Source organism: Drosophila sulfurigaster, chromosome X (assembly GCF_023558435.1).
Source record: "Drosophila sulfurigaster albostrigata strain 15112-1811.04 chromosome X, ASM2355843v2, whole genome shotgun sequence".
NCBI lineage: Eukaryota > Metazoa > Arthropoda > Insecta > Diptera > Drosophilidae > Drosophila > Drosophila sulfurigaster.
In genome coordinates this window covers 28,686,125-28,702,555 of record NC_084885.1, presented here as the reverse complement: position 1 = coordinate 28,702,555, position 16,431 = coordinate 28,686,125, and the positions used below count along the sequence as shown (strand labels likewise).

General features: G+C 33.8%; 1 protein-coding gene across 2 annotated transcripts in view; it reads right to left on the bottom strand.

The window, feature by feature from the left end:
* The window catches only part of LOC133847370 (neurobeachin-like), a 95,895-nt gene extending 81,970 nt beyond the window's left edge, over nucleotides 1–13,925 (bottom strand). Inside the window, exons 1-2 of one of the 2 annotated variants that reach the window (XM_062282356.1) lie at nucleotides 13,630–13,925; nucleotides 7,073–8,009 (exon numbers count right to left, since the gene is read on the bottom strand). In XM_062282356.1, coding sequence (XP_062138340.1) covers nucleotides 7,073–7,231 — 159 coding nt within the window. In that variant the 5' untranslated portion in view covers nucleotides 7,232–8,009; nucleotides 13,630–13,925. Of the gene's footprint in view, nucleotides 1–7,072; nucleotides 8,010–13,629 lie in introns of those variants that run through there. The other variant, XM_062282355.1, reaches the window with a different exon arrangement.
* Nucleotides 13,926–16,431: the final 2,506 nt, after the last annotated feature.

Below are 16,431 nucleotides of genomic sequence, written 5' to 3'. Positions count from 1 at the left end.
TCCTTATTCACACTGATTTCTATTTGCAGAACTTCTTTATACACATTGTCTAATGCAAGTAATCCAACTTTGATTTACCATTCCATTCCACGTTACCTACGATGTCACAAACTCAACACACTCGCTGCCGCTGTTGATTCCAGGGTCTCGAAATGTTCGTCTTAGTAAATCCGATGGAAAATCTTTTCCAGAGTTAAATAAATTGGCAATTTTATGTTCAATAGTAATATTACATTAATATAATATCTTTAAATTGTCTGTTTACATCTAAATTGTAATAATTCTCAACTCATTTAAGCTCTTTTCCTTCAGCCTTCCATGATTTACCAACATGATTTCAATAGCCTTATTTACACTGATTTCTATTTGCAGAACTTCTTTATACACATTGTCTAATGCAAGTAATCCAACTTTGATTTACACATTCCATTCCACGCTACGTACAATGTCACAAACTCAACACACTCGTTGCTACAATCGATTACAGGGTCTCGAAATGTTCGTCTTAGTAAATCCGATGGAAAATCTTTTCCAGAGTTAAATAAATTGCCAATTTGATCTTCAATAGTAATACTACATTAATATAATATCTTTAAATTGTCTGTTTACATCTAAATTGTAATAATTCTCAAGTTATTTAAGCTCTTTTCCTTCAGCCTTCCATGATTTACCAACATGATTTCAATATCCTTATTTACTCTGATTTCTATTTGCAGAACTTCTTTATACACATTGTCTAATGCAAGTAATCCAACTTTGATTTACACATTCCATTCCACTTTACCTACAATGTCACAAACTCAACACACTCGTTGCTACAATCGATTACAGGGTCTCGAAATGTTCGTCTTAGTAAATCCGATGGAAAATCTTTTCCAGAGTTAAATAAATTGGCAATTTTATGTTCAATAGTAATATTACATTAATATAATATCTTTAAATTGTCTGTTTACATCTAAATTGTAATAATTCTCAACTCATTTAAGCTCATTTCCTTCAGCCTTCCATGCTTTACCAACAGGATTTCCTTTGATTTATATATGTACATTCATTAACATTTGGAGAACTTTTTTAAGCCAATCGTTTAATTTGATTTACCATTCCATTCCACATACTTAGCACACTCGCTGCTGCTGTTGATTACAGGGTCTCGAAAATGTTTCGTAGGTTCGCCTTGGTAAATACAATGGGAAGGAAATCTTTGCCAGAGTTATGGATATGACAAAAGCAATGTCAAGATAAATACGAACATGTATTATGTGAAATGATACGACAATAGCATTTAAGGAGACACTGACTGATGCAGGGGGAAAGGGGCAGTCATAAAAGGGTTGCCGCTTTAAGGGTTGTCGCTCAATTTTAATGTAAAGTTATTAAAATTATACGAGTGTATGTATGCATAAGTCTATATAGATCGCAATCGCTTTGCATCCTGTCTGTCTGTCTGTGTGTGTGTGTGTTTGTTTGTTTGTTTGTACATTTTGTTTGTTGATTTGTTTGTGTTGTAATGGCAAATGTAAACACAAGGCCAAAAGGGAGCGAGAGAGAGGGAGAGAGAGAAAGAGAGAGGCAGACGGCAAACAAATTGAAAATTGTTGGGCTCAGCCTCTTTGTTGTTGACTTCATTTTGCAATCGGTTTTCAAATCGTTAAATTTGTTGCTCAACTTCTTGTTGTTGTTGCGAGTTTGTGTGTGTGTGTGTGTTTGTACATGTTTGTTGCTGTCGATTTGCATTAAGCGTTTATTTTTAGTAGCAAACATACATTTTTAGCTAACGACGAAAGACGAAAGGCAAATCGATTAAAGGCTTTGCCTCTTTGCACGTGACACGGCTTTGCCTCTGCTCTGTTCGAGGAGAGGGACGCAGAGGGGGTTGCAGAGCAAAAGAGAGAGAGAGAGGGGAGATTGTAGTGTGTAGGTTAAGGGTGGCTCAATACTAAATGGGCCGAGAGTACCACATGCGCCACATGGCAAATGACCATAATTGAGCTGTATAACAAGGCCCAATGACCGATTAAGCGTCGTCCACAACTGAAGTTGCCAGTTGCCTGGTCCCTTTCTCCTTTCCTCCTCCTCTCCTCCACACACAAGAGGAAAGAGGTGTACGCCTTTTGCATAAATGGGGAGCCAGGCTTCGTTGAGTAATGTTGGCCGAGGCAAGACAAGGCAAGCTGTTGAGCTATGAATCAATCAGCAGAAGAAGCAGAAGCCGAAGCAGAAACAAGAAAGCTACAGCTGAGTGTACTCGACTGTGAGATACCCGTTACCCATTTTAAATAAAAGAAATATATTTTGCAGTATTTTTCTCAAAGTCAGGAATCATAACTACTATAGTAAATATTGTATATACCAAAATCGCAATTATAGCTTTAAAATTAAGCTTGTTATTCGATTTTTTTTTGATTTGCGGAGGCGGAAGTGGGCGTGGCAAAAATTTGAAACAAACTTGATCTGCGTGCAAACATAACAAATGCTGTCGAAAAAAAATTATAGCTCTATCTCTTATAGTCTCTGAGATCCAGTGTTTCATACGGACGGACGGACAGACAGACAGACAGACGGACAGACGGACGGACAGTTCGCCTCGGCTGTTGTACTTTATAGTGTCGGAGATGCCTCGTTCTACTTGTTACATACATTTCCTGCCGCCACAAAGTTATAATACCCTTCTACCCTATGGGTAGCGGGTATAAAAAATGCAAAAAAAAAGGAAACAGAAAACAGAAAACGCATGAAAAAACATGCAAATGGCGGAAGAAAATGGAGAAAAGTAATGGAAGCAAGTAAACGAGAGATGAAAAGCAAGTTAACACAAAATAACAGAAGCAACTAGACCAAGAAAATCTATGCATAATTTCCGAATGAGAACTCGAGGAAATTATAAAAGAAAAGCGGAATCGCTTTAAAAAGCAAAAAAAACCCTGACGACAACAACAAAGATCTATCGCGTTAACAATATCGATTAATAGATATTGCGATAACAAGCAAATAATGTCTGCCTAGAGATCATTAATCATATCGCTATCAGTGCGCAACAACAAAACCATCCATTAAATTGTATCACAACAAAAAAGAATAAATAAAATATCACTTGCTGAATTCCTATGGAAAACCTAGAGACCCATAGACCTACAATGATAACGCGGCGGTTAAATAAAATGATTTGTGCTATCTGTTGTAAGCAAGCGGGCATGACAAACAGCAAAAATCCCCTATACGGTGGGGGTATTTAGAATGTTTAAACGCTGCAATCTCTGGAGTTACAAAAGCTAAGCTGCTCAAATTTTATACACCGCTGTCCAAATACCCTATAAAACCTCACGTATGCCATGTTTTTAAATAGTCAGCAGATTTCTCGAGTTTTTAAGAAATGTTTACAAGTGATTTTTTGCAATGTATTGCTTTTCTATGGCAATTTAAAGTCACCTCGTGCACTTGTTAAGGAATTATATCTTTTTTCGCGGTCAACCCCAAAAAAAGAAGAAGATTCCAAGGTTCAGGCGCTGCAATCTCTGGAGTTACAAAAGCTAGGCTGCTCAAATTTTATACACCGCTGTCCAAATACCCTAGAAAACATAATTTATAACAATTTTTTAAATAGTCAGCAGATTTCTCGAGTTTTTAAGAAATGTTTACAAGTGATTTTTTGCAATGTATTGCTTTTCTATGGCAATTTAAAGTCACGTCGTGCATTTTATTCACTTGTTAAGAAATTATAACTTTTTTTTTCGTGGTTGGAACATCTCAACCCCAATAAAGAAGGTTCAGGCGCTGCAATCTCTGGAGTTACAAAAGCTACGCAGCCGAAATTCTGTTGACGGCTGTCCAAATACCTTAGAAAACCTCACTTATGATAAGTTTTTAAATAGTCAGCAGATTTCTCGAGCTTTAGATAAATGTTTCAAATTGATTTTTTGCAATATATTGCCTTTCCAGGGCAATTTAAAATCACCTCGTGCATTTTATTCACTTGCTTAAGAATTATATCTGTTTTTCTTTTCGTGGTTTGAACACGTCAACCCCAAAAAACGCCACGCACATTCTTTTTTTTTCGATAATTTTATTATTGTGAGTGTGTTTTTTTTTTTTGTATTTTCTATTCGCGCTTATCAGATTTGTCGTATAATCAGGCGAAAATAAGCGTATAAAAATGAACAGCAATGTGTGTGTGTGTGTGTGTGTGTGTGTGTGTGTGTGTATTCCACCTGTCTGAGTATCTAGCAAACATATTTTATATCGCTCTCTCAGTTGCCAACTCGCTTGCTCTCTCACTCTAGCTAGTTGCTTATCTTATCAGTGAGAGGAGCAAAAAACGACAACGACGACGACGATGACGAAGAAGACGACGAACTTCAATTCAATTTCTTTTCAATTTCTTGCACACACACACACACACACACACACACACTTAGAGCACCTGTCAAGCTGTTGCTCCCCGTTCCACGTTCCCCTTCGCCTTGGGTTTTGGCTTCTTCCTTTTGCCATTGCTTTCATTTTTTTCGCTGAGCAAAATCTCAACATCTCGAGTCATAATGATGAGCGACGGTGTCGTGTTTTCATTAAGCACCTTCAACACACACTTGCACACACACACACACACACTTGCACACACACACACCTACACTCTAAAGCTTAGCCCGCCAAAAATGTAAATTTGAAAATCTTCTCTAATAATAATGTCGTGTAATAATACAATATGTATGCAGGCATATTGTCTGCCAGCCAAAGTTGTGCCAAGGAGGCGGCAGTTGGCCTGGCCTTTGATCTAATCACAGCCCTGGCACACACACACACACACACACACATACACAGTGATTTTTTGCTAGGTGTTCTCTCTCTCTCTCCCCCTTCGCAGATGTTTCGCTCTGCGGCTTCCAGCGAAATGTTAATTTTGTGCTAATGAAAGCGACGTCTCACTCGCACTCACATCCGTTTCCCCCTCTCTATCACCCTCTTCCACTTCCACTTCCTCTTTTCTTCCGCTGTGCTGGCATTCCAGCCCCACCCCCCGCGCATCCATCATTAAACTTATTTAGACGCCATTTTGTCAGTAATGAAAATTGCGCCGTCTAAAGTAAAAGATTTTGCATATGCTGGCGCCATCTATTGGCCACATTTAAATCGCTAGTTGATATTGATATTGAGGATTTTTATCTTTCTTTCTCTTTTTTTTTTGGTGGGGGGACTTTCTTTCATGTCTTTGACATGACATTGAAAGGATTAAAGCGGCGATTAATCAAGTGCAGCTTCAGCTGTGCTTATTTAAGTTAATCTCTTTTGTCGCTCCCCAAGATAAATTTAGACAAACTGTAAACTCATTTAAAACAGTCTCACAAGATAAATGAGCTTTGCTCGGGCGGTGAAAGTGTTTATTAGAAACTAACTAACTCATATTTGATTAAATTTTATCTCTTGCATTCTCTTAGATCATATTTGATCAAAATAAGATTCAGTCGAAAGCAAAACTCTCACCTTCAAAATGGATGTACGTTATTAATCGTTATACTATCGATAAACAATGCTTTACCTTCTCATAAAACAAATATGAACGTTTGAGCCTGTCGAATTTCGCTTTAAGATGCATACAATCACATAAAGAATTTACAACATGGCTACACTTGAAGTCAAAGCAGTATCAATTGTTATCTTGGTTGTATACTATCGATAAAACTAACAATAACGATATTCTTGAGACATTCCAAATGCTAAGGGCAAAACTAAGATTCATAGCTGATTAAATTTTATCACTTTGCATTCTCTTAGATCTAAATTTGATTAAATAATAGCAAAACTCTGCATGTTATTATCGTAATACTATCGATAAACATCGTTTTATCTTCTCATATAGCAAATAAAAACATTTCAGCCTATCGAATTCAGCCTTAAGATGCATACAATCACATAAACAATTTGTAACATGCCTGCATTTGAAGTCCCAGCAATATCAATTGTTATCTTGGTTGTATACTATCGATAAAACTATCAATAACGATATTCTTGAGAAATTCCAAGTGCTAAGGGCAAAACTAAGATTCATAGCTGATTAAATTTTATCATTTTGCATTCTCTTAGATCCAATTTGATTAAATAATAGCAAGTCAGCTCTATCCAAAGCAAAACTGTGCATGTCATTATCGTAATACTATCGATCAACATCGTTTTACCTTCTCATATTTAAAAAAAAAATGTTTCAGCCTATAGAACTTCACTTTAGGATGCATACAATCACATAAACAATTTACAACATGCCCACATTTGAAGTCACAGCAATATCAATTGTTATCTTGGTTGTATACTATCGATAAAACTGTCAAAAACGATATTCTTGAGAAATTCCAAGTGCTAAGGGCAAAACTAAAACTCATATTTGATTAAATTTTATCATTTTGCATTCTCTTAGATCAAATTTGATTAAATAATAGTAAAACTGTGCATGTTATTATCGTAATACTATCGATAAACATCGTTTTATCTTCTCATATAGCAAATAAAAACATTTCAGCCTATAAAATTCAGTCTTAAGATGCATACAAACGAATAAATAATTTATAATTTGCTTTCACTTGAAGTCATAGCAATATCGATTTGTATTATGATCGATAAAATCGATCAATAATGATTTACTTGCTCTGTTGAAAACAAAACTCTGCAAGTAATATCGATAAACTTCGTTTCACCTTCTTATAAAGCAGTAAAGATCATTTCAGCTTATCAATAAGGATTTGCTTGATAAATTGCAAGTTGATACTGTTATCGATAAATGTACTTGCTCTGTTGAAAACAAAACTCTGCAAGTAATATCGTTAAACTTCGTTTTACCTTCTTATAAAGCAGTAAAGATCATTTCAGCCTATCAATAACGATTTGCTTGATAAATTCCAAGTTGATACTGTTATCGATAAATGTACTTGCTCTCTTGAAAACAAAACTCTGCAAGTAATATCGATAAACTGCGTTTTACCTTCTTATACTAAAGCTGAAAAGATCATTTCAGCCTATCAATAACGATTTGCTTGATAAATTCCAAGTTGATACTGTTATCGATAAATGTAAAAGTGCGTGGAGTACTTACCAAGTGTAGAACTGTGTTGACCACCTCCCGATTGGTCACCTGGCCCACCTCGATGAGGCCGATGAGGACGGCAAATTTCAAATTATCGGCGGTTGTCATTCTGACAATTTCGTCGGGCCGCTTAATTTCACTAAACGGCGGACGCATGATGTCCGCCATTTTTGTTGGATTGATTATCGGATTATCGGTTGTTGTTGTTGTGTGGGTTATCGATTGTTGTGGGTTTAGTTTTGTCGTATTTTTTGTTTTGTATTGATTGTTGTTTGTTATCGTTTGCAATTATTGCACATAAACAAATAGCAATTAATTAGTTATTTGTCGTTAATTGTTGTTATCGAATTATCGAATTATCGAGTTATGTTTAGATTAATGGATGGAATGCACATTGGGGAAATAAACACACACACACACACATAATCACACACACAGAAATGCATGAGCACATACATACATAGATATACGATATATATATATATATATTTATATTTATATACTTTTCTGGATATATATATTAAACAATAAAAGATTGATTTGATTTCTTGGGGTATTAACAAAAAAATTATTATTACTTTTTATCGAATTGAATTTGTAACTTGATTTTTTTTTTTTTGTAGGATTTTGTATTTTTTTTTTTTATCTTTTTGTAATTTTTTTTTTTTTTTGAAATTTTTAATTTTTGTTGCACTTTTTCTCAGGCCTTGGCCTAGAAATTTCAATTGTGTTGTTGTTGCTGTGTTGCATGTTGTTGTTGCTGCTGTTGTTGGTTGTTGGTGTTGTTGTTGTTGTTGTTGTTGTCGTCGTAGTTGTTGTTGTTATTGCTCAAAAGCTCATATTGAGCAACTTTGTTGTTGTTGTTAACGATTCTTCTCACATTCATTTGCCTTTTGTTGTTGAACTTTTTCAATTATTTTCCTTCTTTTTTTTTCTATTTTGCACACTTTACAATTTTGTTGTTATAATTATTAATTCGAGTTTTTTGTTTTTCGGATATTGGATGGGGTTTTGTTGGCATTCAAAACGAGAAAGAGAAAGAGAAAAAGAGAATTGGATCATGAGTTCAAATGCAAAAATTAATTAAAAATCCAGATGCATGGAAACTTAAATATACATTTATTGTTAAAACTAAATAAAACTCTATCATTAAACATTTAAAGCTTCAACTTTTTAATCAAATATTTCAAATATGAAGCATGAAGAAATATTCTCAAATATCCAAAATAAAACTGTTGAAAATATTATTTTCTTTTTACAAAATGAAATATTTCTTAAATGCTTAAAGAGTACAAATATTTAAAGAGTTTAAGATTTTAATCAAATATTTAAAATATGAAGCAGAAAGAATTTAATATTAAAAATAAATAAAACTGTTTCAAATATTATTTTCTTTTTACAAAATGAAATATTTCTTAAATGCTTAAAGAGTTTAAGATTTAAATCAAATATTTAAAGTATGAAATGTCAATAAATATTGTCTGATAACCAAAAATGAACACTAAATATAATATATTATTAAAAATAAGTAAAACTGTTTAAAATTTTGTTTTTTATTTAAATATTCCTTAAATGCTCAGAACACAATTTTATTTAAAAGTTCTCATCGAATATTTAATGTAAATCTATTATTAGAAATAAGTAAAACTGTTTAAAATATTATTTTTTATTGAAATATTCCTTATTTCGAGTTCTCATCAAATATTTGAAAAGTTGAAGCTAGTAATCAAATATTTAAAGTATGAAATGTGAATAAAATGAACATAAAATGTTCTCAAAGCGAGATTATATTTTTTTGTATAATAAAATCAACTATAAAATATGAAATATGTTTGATGACAAATATAAATAAAATGCAGATACAAAACTATTTCATATGCAAAATGTGTGCGACAAAAATTTGTCATCTATTTTCATTAGTAATTGTTTGCTTTAGTTTATTTGTTGTGCAGGTCACACACACACACACACAAACATACACATAAATAACTATAAAATTTTAACTATTTACAGCAAATTCAAAACTGAAATTGAAAAAACCCTTCTCAGTCATTTATATTTATTGAGCCGAATAAAATCATTTAATCACCAGACTTAAACTTATTCCACTTTAAAAAGCATTTGCAGTTTTTTTTTAATTTAAACTCTTAGCAAAAGATTAATTCATTTAAAAAGTAAACTTTGCAACTGGTCAGCTGTCAAGTTAAATCACTCTTCAGCTCTCATAATAAGCATTAAAAAGTTTCCGATGCGACTTAACGATATAAATATTTCGAGTTGAGGACTTTTTCTTCACTTTAAAGCGACACAAAAAACACAAAAATAAATGCCAATAAAAAGTGAAAAGCAATTAAAGCTGGCTTTCAAAGCAGTTTGTACTGGATTTAATGCTTCCACAATTCTGGTTACGAAGGAAGGAAGGAAGGAAAGTATAAAAGAACTCTTGGAAAAATGCATAAAACAAAACGAGCTATGAAAATCCAGCACGAAAATTCATTAGATTGAAGATTTCCTATGAATAAATATAATAGTTAAACATAATATTGTCATTTTGAAGAGAATTTCAAAGATAAAAATTATATTGTCTTATGATTTCCTATGAATAAACATAATAGTTATGAAAGAAAAAAGCAGATGATTATTATATTTCATTCCTTGAAGAGAATTTCAAAGATTAAAATTATATTTTCTTATGATTTCCTATGAATAAACATAATAGTTATGCAAGAAATAAGAAGGAAATTGTTATATTTAATTTCTTTAGTCCCTTTTGAACGACAAAGACTTAAATTCTGTTTTTGCATTAGCTTGAACTATAATTTAGAAAACAAAGCTATTGAAATGAGAGCTGAACCAATATAATAATGAAAATATTCCATATATATTGGATAACAAAGTTCTTCAAATGGAAGATAAGCCAACAGATTAATGTAAATATTTCATTTATTATATATATTGGAAAACCAAGTTATTAAAATGAGAACTGAACCATTAGAATTATGTAAATATTACATATATTGGATAATGAAGTTCTTCAATTGAAAGAGTAACCAATATAATAATGAAAATATTCCATAGATATTGGATAACAAAGTTCTTCAAATGAAAGATAAGCCAACAGATTAATGAAAATATTCCCTTTATTACGTATATTGGAAGACAAAGTTATTAAAATGAGAACTGAACCATTAGAATTATGTAAATATTACATATATTGGATAATAAAGTTATTAAAATGAGAACTGAACCAATATAATAATGAAAATATTCTATATATTATATATTGGATAATAAAGTTCTTCAAATAAAAGATGAACCAATATAATAATGAAAATATTCCATATATATTGGAAGACAAAGTTATTAAAATGAGAACAGAACCATTAGAATAATGTAAATATTCCCTTTATTATATATATATTGTAAAACAAAGTTATTAAAATGAGAACTGAACCATCAGAATAATGTAAATATTCCATATATTATAAATATTTTCGATAACAATGTTATTAAAATGAAAGCTGAACCAATAGAACAATGTAAATATTCCGCATAATTTCTTTAGAATATCTAGCGCATGGTTATCAAGAACTTGAGAACTTTTTATAGGCCCTGTATGACATCCCAGATAAAGCATAACTATTGTTAGTCTATGCTTTCTCTCTGTCCTCTCCCATTCTCTCTCTCTCTCTCTCTCTCATTCACAGTCGCAGTCGCCACCATGTTTTTTCATTTCTTTTTTCATTTTTTCATATTTACTTTAATGCTTAGCCCTTGAGTGAGGGTTTCTTGAGTCATGCAATTGTTATTGTGCCTTGGCATATTAAAAGAAATTAACTTATGCATGGAGGTAATTCGTCACGCACTGTCGATAACTGTGCCACAAAACTTTGTGACTATGCAACAAAACTAAACTCGAGAGAAATACGAAAAATAATACAAAGTAGAGAAATTGTTATCAACTAAAATCAAGTAATAATTACCGATCAAATACTGTTCTACGATCGCGTAGCACAGCTTAACGACACTTTAAGTGCAGTTTGACGCCATCTTGAAATATGTTTCATAATAAGTGTCATACTTGGCTGCAGTTCAATTTACGCTTGCATTATTCTGTCTGTTTATCACAAAAAAAAAGAAGAAATCATTTTTTGAAATTTACACCTTCCAAAGTTGGATGTTGAAAAACCGGCGTGGCACATTTAACAACAACGTCAGCGACAGCGACAATGACGTTCAAGTTGACGTTCGAATATGTTCAAATGTTGACGAAGTAAACGAGCGCGCTATCAAACGTAATTATCGCAGCACGCTACGTAAAATGAAGTGCGCTTACGCTTACGTGCGACACGTAAGCGGCCGGTTTTCTGATTTGCACTGTGTCTACTGTGTGTGTGTGTGTGTGTGTGTGCGTGTGATAAACTGTGCAGTGGAATGAGCAAAGCGCAAACGAACAGCAGAGAGAGGGAGAGCAAGCGAGAGAGCGAGAGCAGCTCACACATAAAAATAAAGGTTGACTTTGCGTGCCCCATTGGAGCAAATGCAACTTGTCTAATTGGAAAACGATCGCTCGCTTTAAGTGCTGAGCGAGGGAGCGCAACAACAACAACAACAATAGAAGCTCCACCTGCTATCTCACTACATACTATGATGAATGATGTTATCTAAAAGTGTTAATCTTCTAACATAGCAACCCATTGAAAGAGAGCGAGGGAACGAAATTTGATAAATATATGTAGTATACATTTTGTACACACATGCTATTTGTTAACAATTAGAGCATGTGCATTAACTAATATCAAAATATGTCTCATTATATTCAATTTTGAAATGTGTGTGTTTATTACCAACAAACTTTGGCATTGGGTTTGCAGTCTTGCTCTCTCGCTGCCTCGCTCTCCCTCTCTCTGTCAACCTCTCTTGTTCGCTCACTCGCGCTCTCAATTGCTGCGCTCTCTGTTTATACCCGCTAGCCTAAAAGGGTGGAAGGGTATTATGATGAAACCTGTTCAAAACTTGAACGGTCTACAATTTGCAGAAAATCAATTACATTATTTCATTATTTTTGAATAATATTTCAATAAAGGTTGACTTTGCATAAATAATAAATTTTATATATAGTATTTTATCATAAGAAGTTGAATTATTTTTGTATCAAAATGCAAATGTGTTTCCAATGATTCATAAATTTGATTAAATTAAATAAATAAAACTAAAAAATGACCTGACATTTAAGCTTTCTCTTGATTATTATATTATATTTTATGAATAAACAATAAAAATTTAACTTTTATATAGATATGAGACATATAAAGTATATTTTGTTCTAAATAAAAGTATATTTCTAGCATAAGTCAAGTTGTCTAGCTGGTATCTCGCAGTCGAGTGTACTCGCGTTTATTTTTTCGTGCTGCTTCGTTTTGGTTGTTGTTGTTGTTGTTGTTGGTGGTGGCCAAAAGCGGCGCTTGTTCAATTTTGAGTTTCGGGTGGTTGCTTTGGCTGCTAACGCGTTTTTTCTTCTCGATTCCAAAATAAAATTAACAACAACGACAACAAGAAGCAAAATTATAGTTTTAAGCGAATTGCGCAAGCAGCGAAGGCAGCAACAAATTGCGCTCACATTCTTGTTACGGGCCGAGTTATTTACACTTTGGCCTAACATAACCTCCAACTGCACAAACATACACAAACACACACACACACACACACACACACACACACACACAGAGAGAGAAATGCTTATGAAGTTTTTCCTTTGTTTTCCTTTTCGTTTCACACGCGCTCTCTCTCCTCTCTCATTCCACGCATTTCACCTTGGTTTGCTCCTCTTCTCCATCTCTCTCGCACTTTGTCACTCTCTTGCACTTCCGCCCCCAGCCATGCTTTGCCATCAACGATCCCTGGGCCACGATGACAAAGTGGAAAAATCAATGAATGTCAGTGAGAGAGAGCGCGCCTGAGTGAGAGCCACATAGAGAGAGAGAGCGCGTCCTGCTCCAGTACACGCCACCCCGCCCCCACTTATTCAAACACTCACACACACGCGCGCACACGTTGAACCTGAACACACGTCGTCAGTTTGTTAACTTATTCTTATTAGGTTGCTACCACGTTCTACCACACACGTATTCTCTCTCTCTCACACAGTCAAACACGCACACACAGTCGCTCATATAGACGCTCTCGCAGTCGCTCTCTCTCGCTAACGCGCGCTCTCTGTGGATGTCAACGTCAGCGTTGCGGCTTTTCTGCTTCTTCTAGTTACGTTTCGTTTGGTTCGCTTTTTTTTTATCATGTTATTTTGCAGCGCTTTGTTATATTTTTCATTCTTATAAGACCACACACACACACATACGCAAACACTAATTGGCATTGCCCAAAAAAAAAAAACAGAAAAATAAAACAAAAACTACACGATTCATTATTGGAATTGCAAAGCAAAAACAATAACAACAATGATACAACAAATTATTGGTATGAAGCACACACTCAAACAACAACTCAAAAAAAAAATGAAAGGAAACACAAAACAATTACAACAAAAAGCCGACAAAAAATATATTTACGTTGTGTTTTGATGTTGACGTTGCTGCAGTTGTTGTTGTTGTTGCTGCAGTTGTATATATTTAAATTATCTTTAGCAATATTTGCAATATACCGGCCACTTAGCACTCATCATTATTATGTATGATTTGAATTGTTGTTCCCGAGTAACACGCACATCACCAAAAAAAAAATCGCAAAAAAACGATGCATAAATAAATCAACGTTCACGTAACAACAAAAACACAACCATTTTCGTTTACGTCTTGCTGCCTACTGACGTTAACTCTTACGCCGTCAAACTGGCAATGAGCAAGCACCACGGCATGGACAACAATCCCAATCAGAAATGCCTGTTTATCGGCCATGTTCTCGTTTAACAGGCAGCGCACAGTGGAACACATGCGTGCAGTTAACTTCTCCAGCCAATTGATCAATATTTTTTTTACAACCATTCAATTAATACAACGATATTGTATTATTTTCGTAATTTCATTGTAAATAGTAAGGGTAATATATAAAAATTTTCAATTAAATGCTGTGGAAAATATCAAAAGGACGCTACTGTAAGTGAGAGCATATTAACTAACAGCTGTTAAAGGATAACCACATCTGTTAGCCACTGTTAATGTTAACTAACAGTTGAGTACTCTCTGAGCGCGGATTTGCGCTACGCGCAGCTGAGAGGCATGTTGCTGTTGCTGTTGTTGTTGCCAGTCCTTGGACAGTGCTGCCCAATTCTGGCGCTTGTATAACAGTTTTCAAAAACCCATTTACTTGCGACATTATACTTGCATGTATTGAAATAATGTGTATTGCTGCTTATTTTCAATAATTAACCATTTTCTATCGAATATGTCATTTTAAATTTAGTTTTTATTTACTTTTTGCAATATTTACAAAGTGCTTGTTTTTTATACCCGCTACCCATAGGGTAGAAGGGTATTATAACTTTGTGCCGGCAGGAAATGTATGTAACAGGTAAAAGGAGGCATCTCCGACCCTATAAAGTATATATATTCTTGATCAGCGTCAACAGCCGAGACGATATAGCCATGTCCGTCTGTCCGTCCGTCCGTATGAAACACTGGATCTCAGAGACTATAAGAGATAGAGCTATAATTTTTTTTCGACAGCAATTGTTATGTTTGCACGCAGATCAAGTTTGTTTCAAATTTTTGCCACGCCCACTTCCGCCCCCACAAATAAAAAAAAAAATTGAGTAACAAGCGTAATTTTAAAGCTAGAGTTGCACATTTTGATATATACAATAAATACTATAGTAGTTATGATTCCTGAAAATTTGGTTGCGATCAGATAAAAATTGTGGAAGTTATGAAATAAATACTTTTGTATGGGCAAAAACGCCTACTTACTAAGGGTCTGAGTTGCTTTGACTGACAATCTGGTATATTGTGCCGTCTATGGTATATTTTGTATGGTGTACTATATCGATATAGCAAACATACCATTTGGTTTAATTTTAGTATTTTTTTAGTATTTTCGGTATATTTTAAAAATGATACCGCAATATTTTGCCTTTATTAAAAATGTGTAGCGGGTATCTCAGAGTCGAGCACACTCTGACTGTAACTTTCCTACTTGATTTATTTAATTGCGGACCAATTTTCTTTCAAATTAAACATTGAATTTTGCAACACTGAAATTCGGCTTTTACAGCACTTTACTATTTACTCAGCTGGAAATATCGATAACGATTGCTTAGCATTGCATCAAGCTGGAAATTAAAAATTAGCTTTAAATACCTAATGTTTTTGAATAGTGAATTTAGTATTTTTTAGTTTTACTTTAAGTTTCTCTCAATGGCCGTTGTTTATCGGAGATACGTGAAGTATCAAAACAGCTGTTAAGTGACTCATATTGCGTCTCATTATTGCGTTAACAGAACTTTAAAAAAGACTCGTTTTGCGCTTACTATTTAACGGTGCACAAACTATTTAAATAGAGTGTTATTAAAAACGCAATTATGGAGTGCAATAAGGTTGAACTAATGACAGTTCTAATGCATATTTTATGTTTTTCATTTAAATTTTAAGTAAATCCCGCCATTGCGAGACAGTAAACTAAATGCCATAATTTTGTTGGTATAAAAAAATACTGAAAAGTAACAAAGGTGTTTTATGGAATTATTGAGCTTTTCCAATTTTCGCTTGGCCGCCAATTTTATGAAATAAAAGTACCGTTACTCGGAAATTTCTCAATCTTTTATATTACCGAAACGATACATTTTTTTTATTAAGATATTCGGGTCAGCGGGGGGAAATAAAATGGTACGTATCATGAGAGTTACTCGCAATTTTTTCAATCTCACATTTAACCGAAAAAATAACAATTTTTATTACGAAAATCAGATTCATGCGAAATGGATACTTGAATGAAGGACTTATAATATTTTAAGCTACGTCACGTCATTTTTAAAAACTGAAATTAACAGCGTAAAACGTCGCGATTTTTCACTCGCGTTTCGAAAACGATGTGCGCTCTGCATAGAAGTGTGACCAGTTTACGATACTCAGCGGTCTTGCATTTTGCCATTCGCATTGTCGAGCAAAAAATAGTTTTCAGTCAAGTTGTGGTCACACTCCGAAAACTGATAACAGCATGAAATTAGCCCATTTATAAAGAAACAACAATCCCAAATTTATTTTAATTCATTCAAGATATAATAATTATTGAAATTCAATTATTTTTATTATTTATAACTTCCAAAAACCATCGATGATGTCCAAGAAAAAATAAATCGATGTTTTACAAAAATGTGAAAACCATCGATGCATCGATTTTCGCCATCGATATTTCTCCAT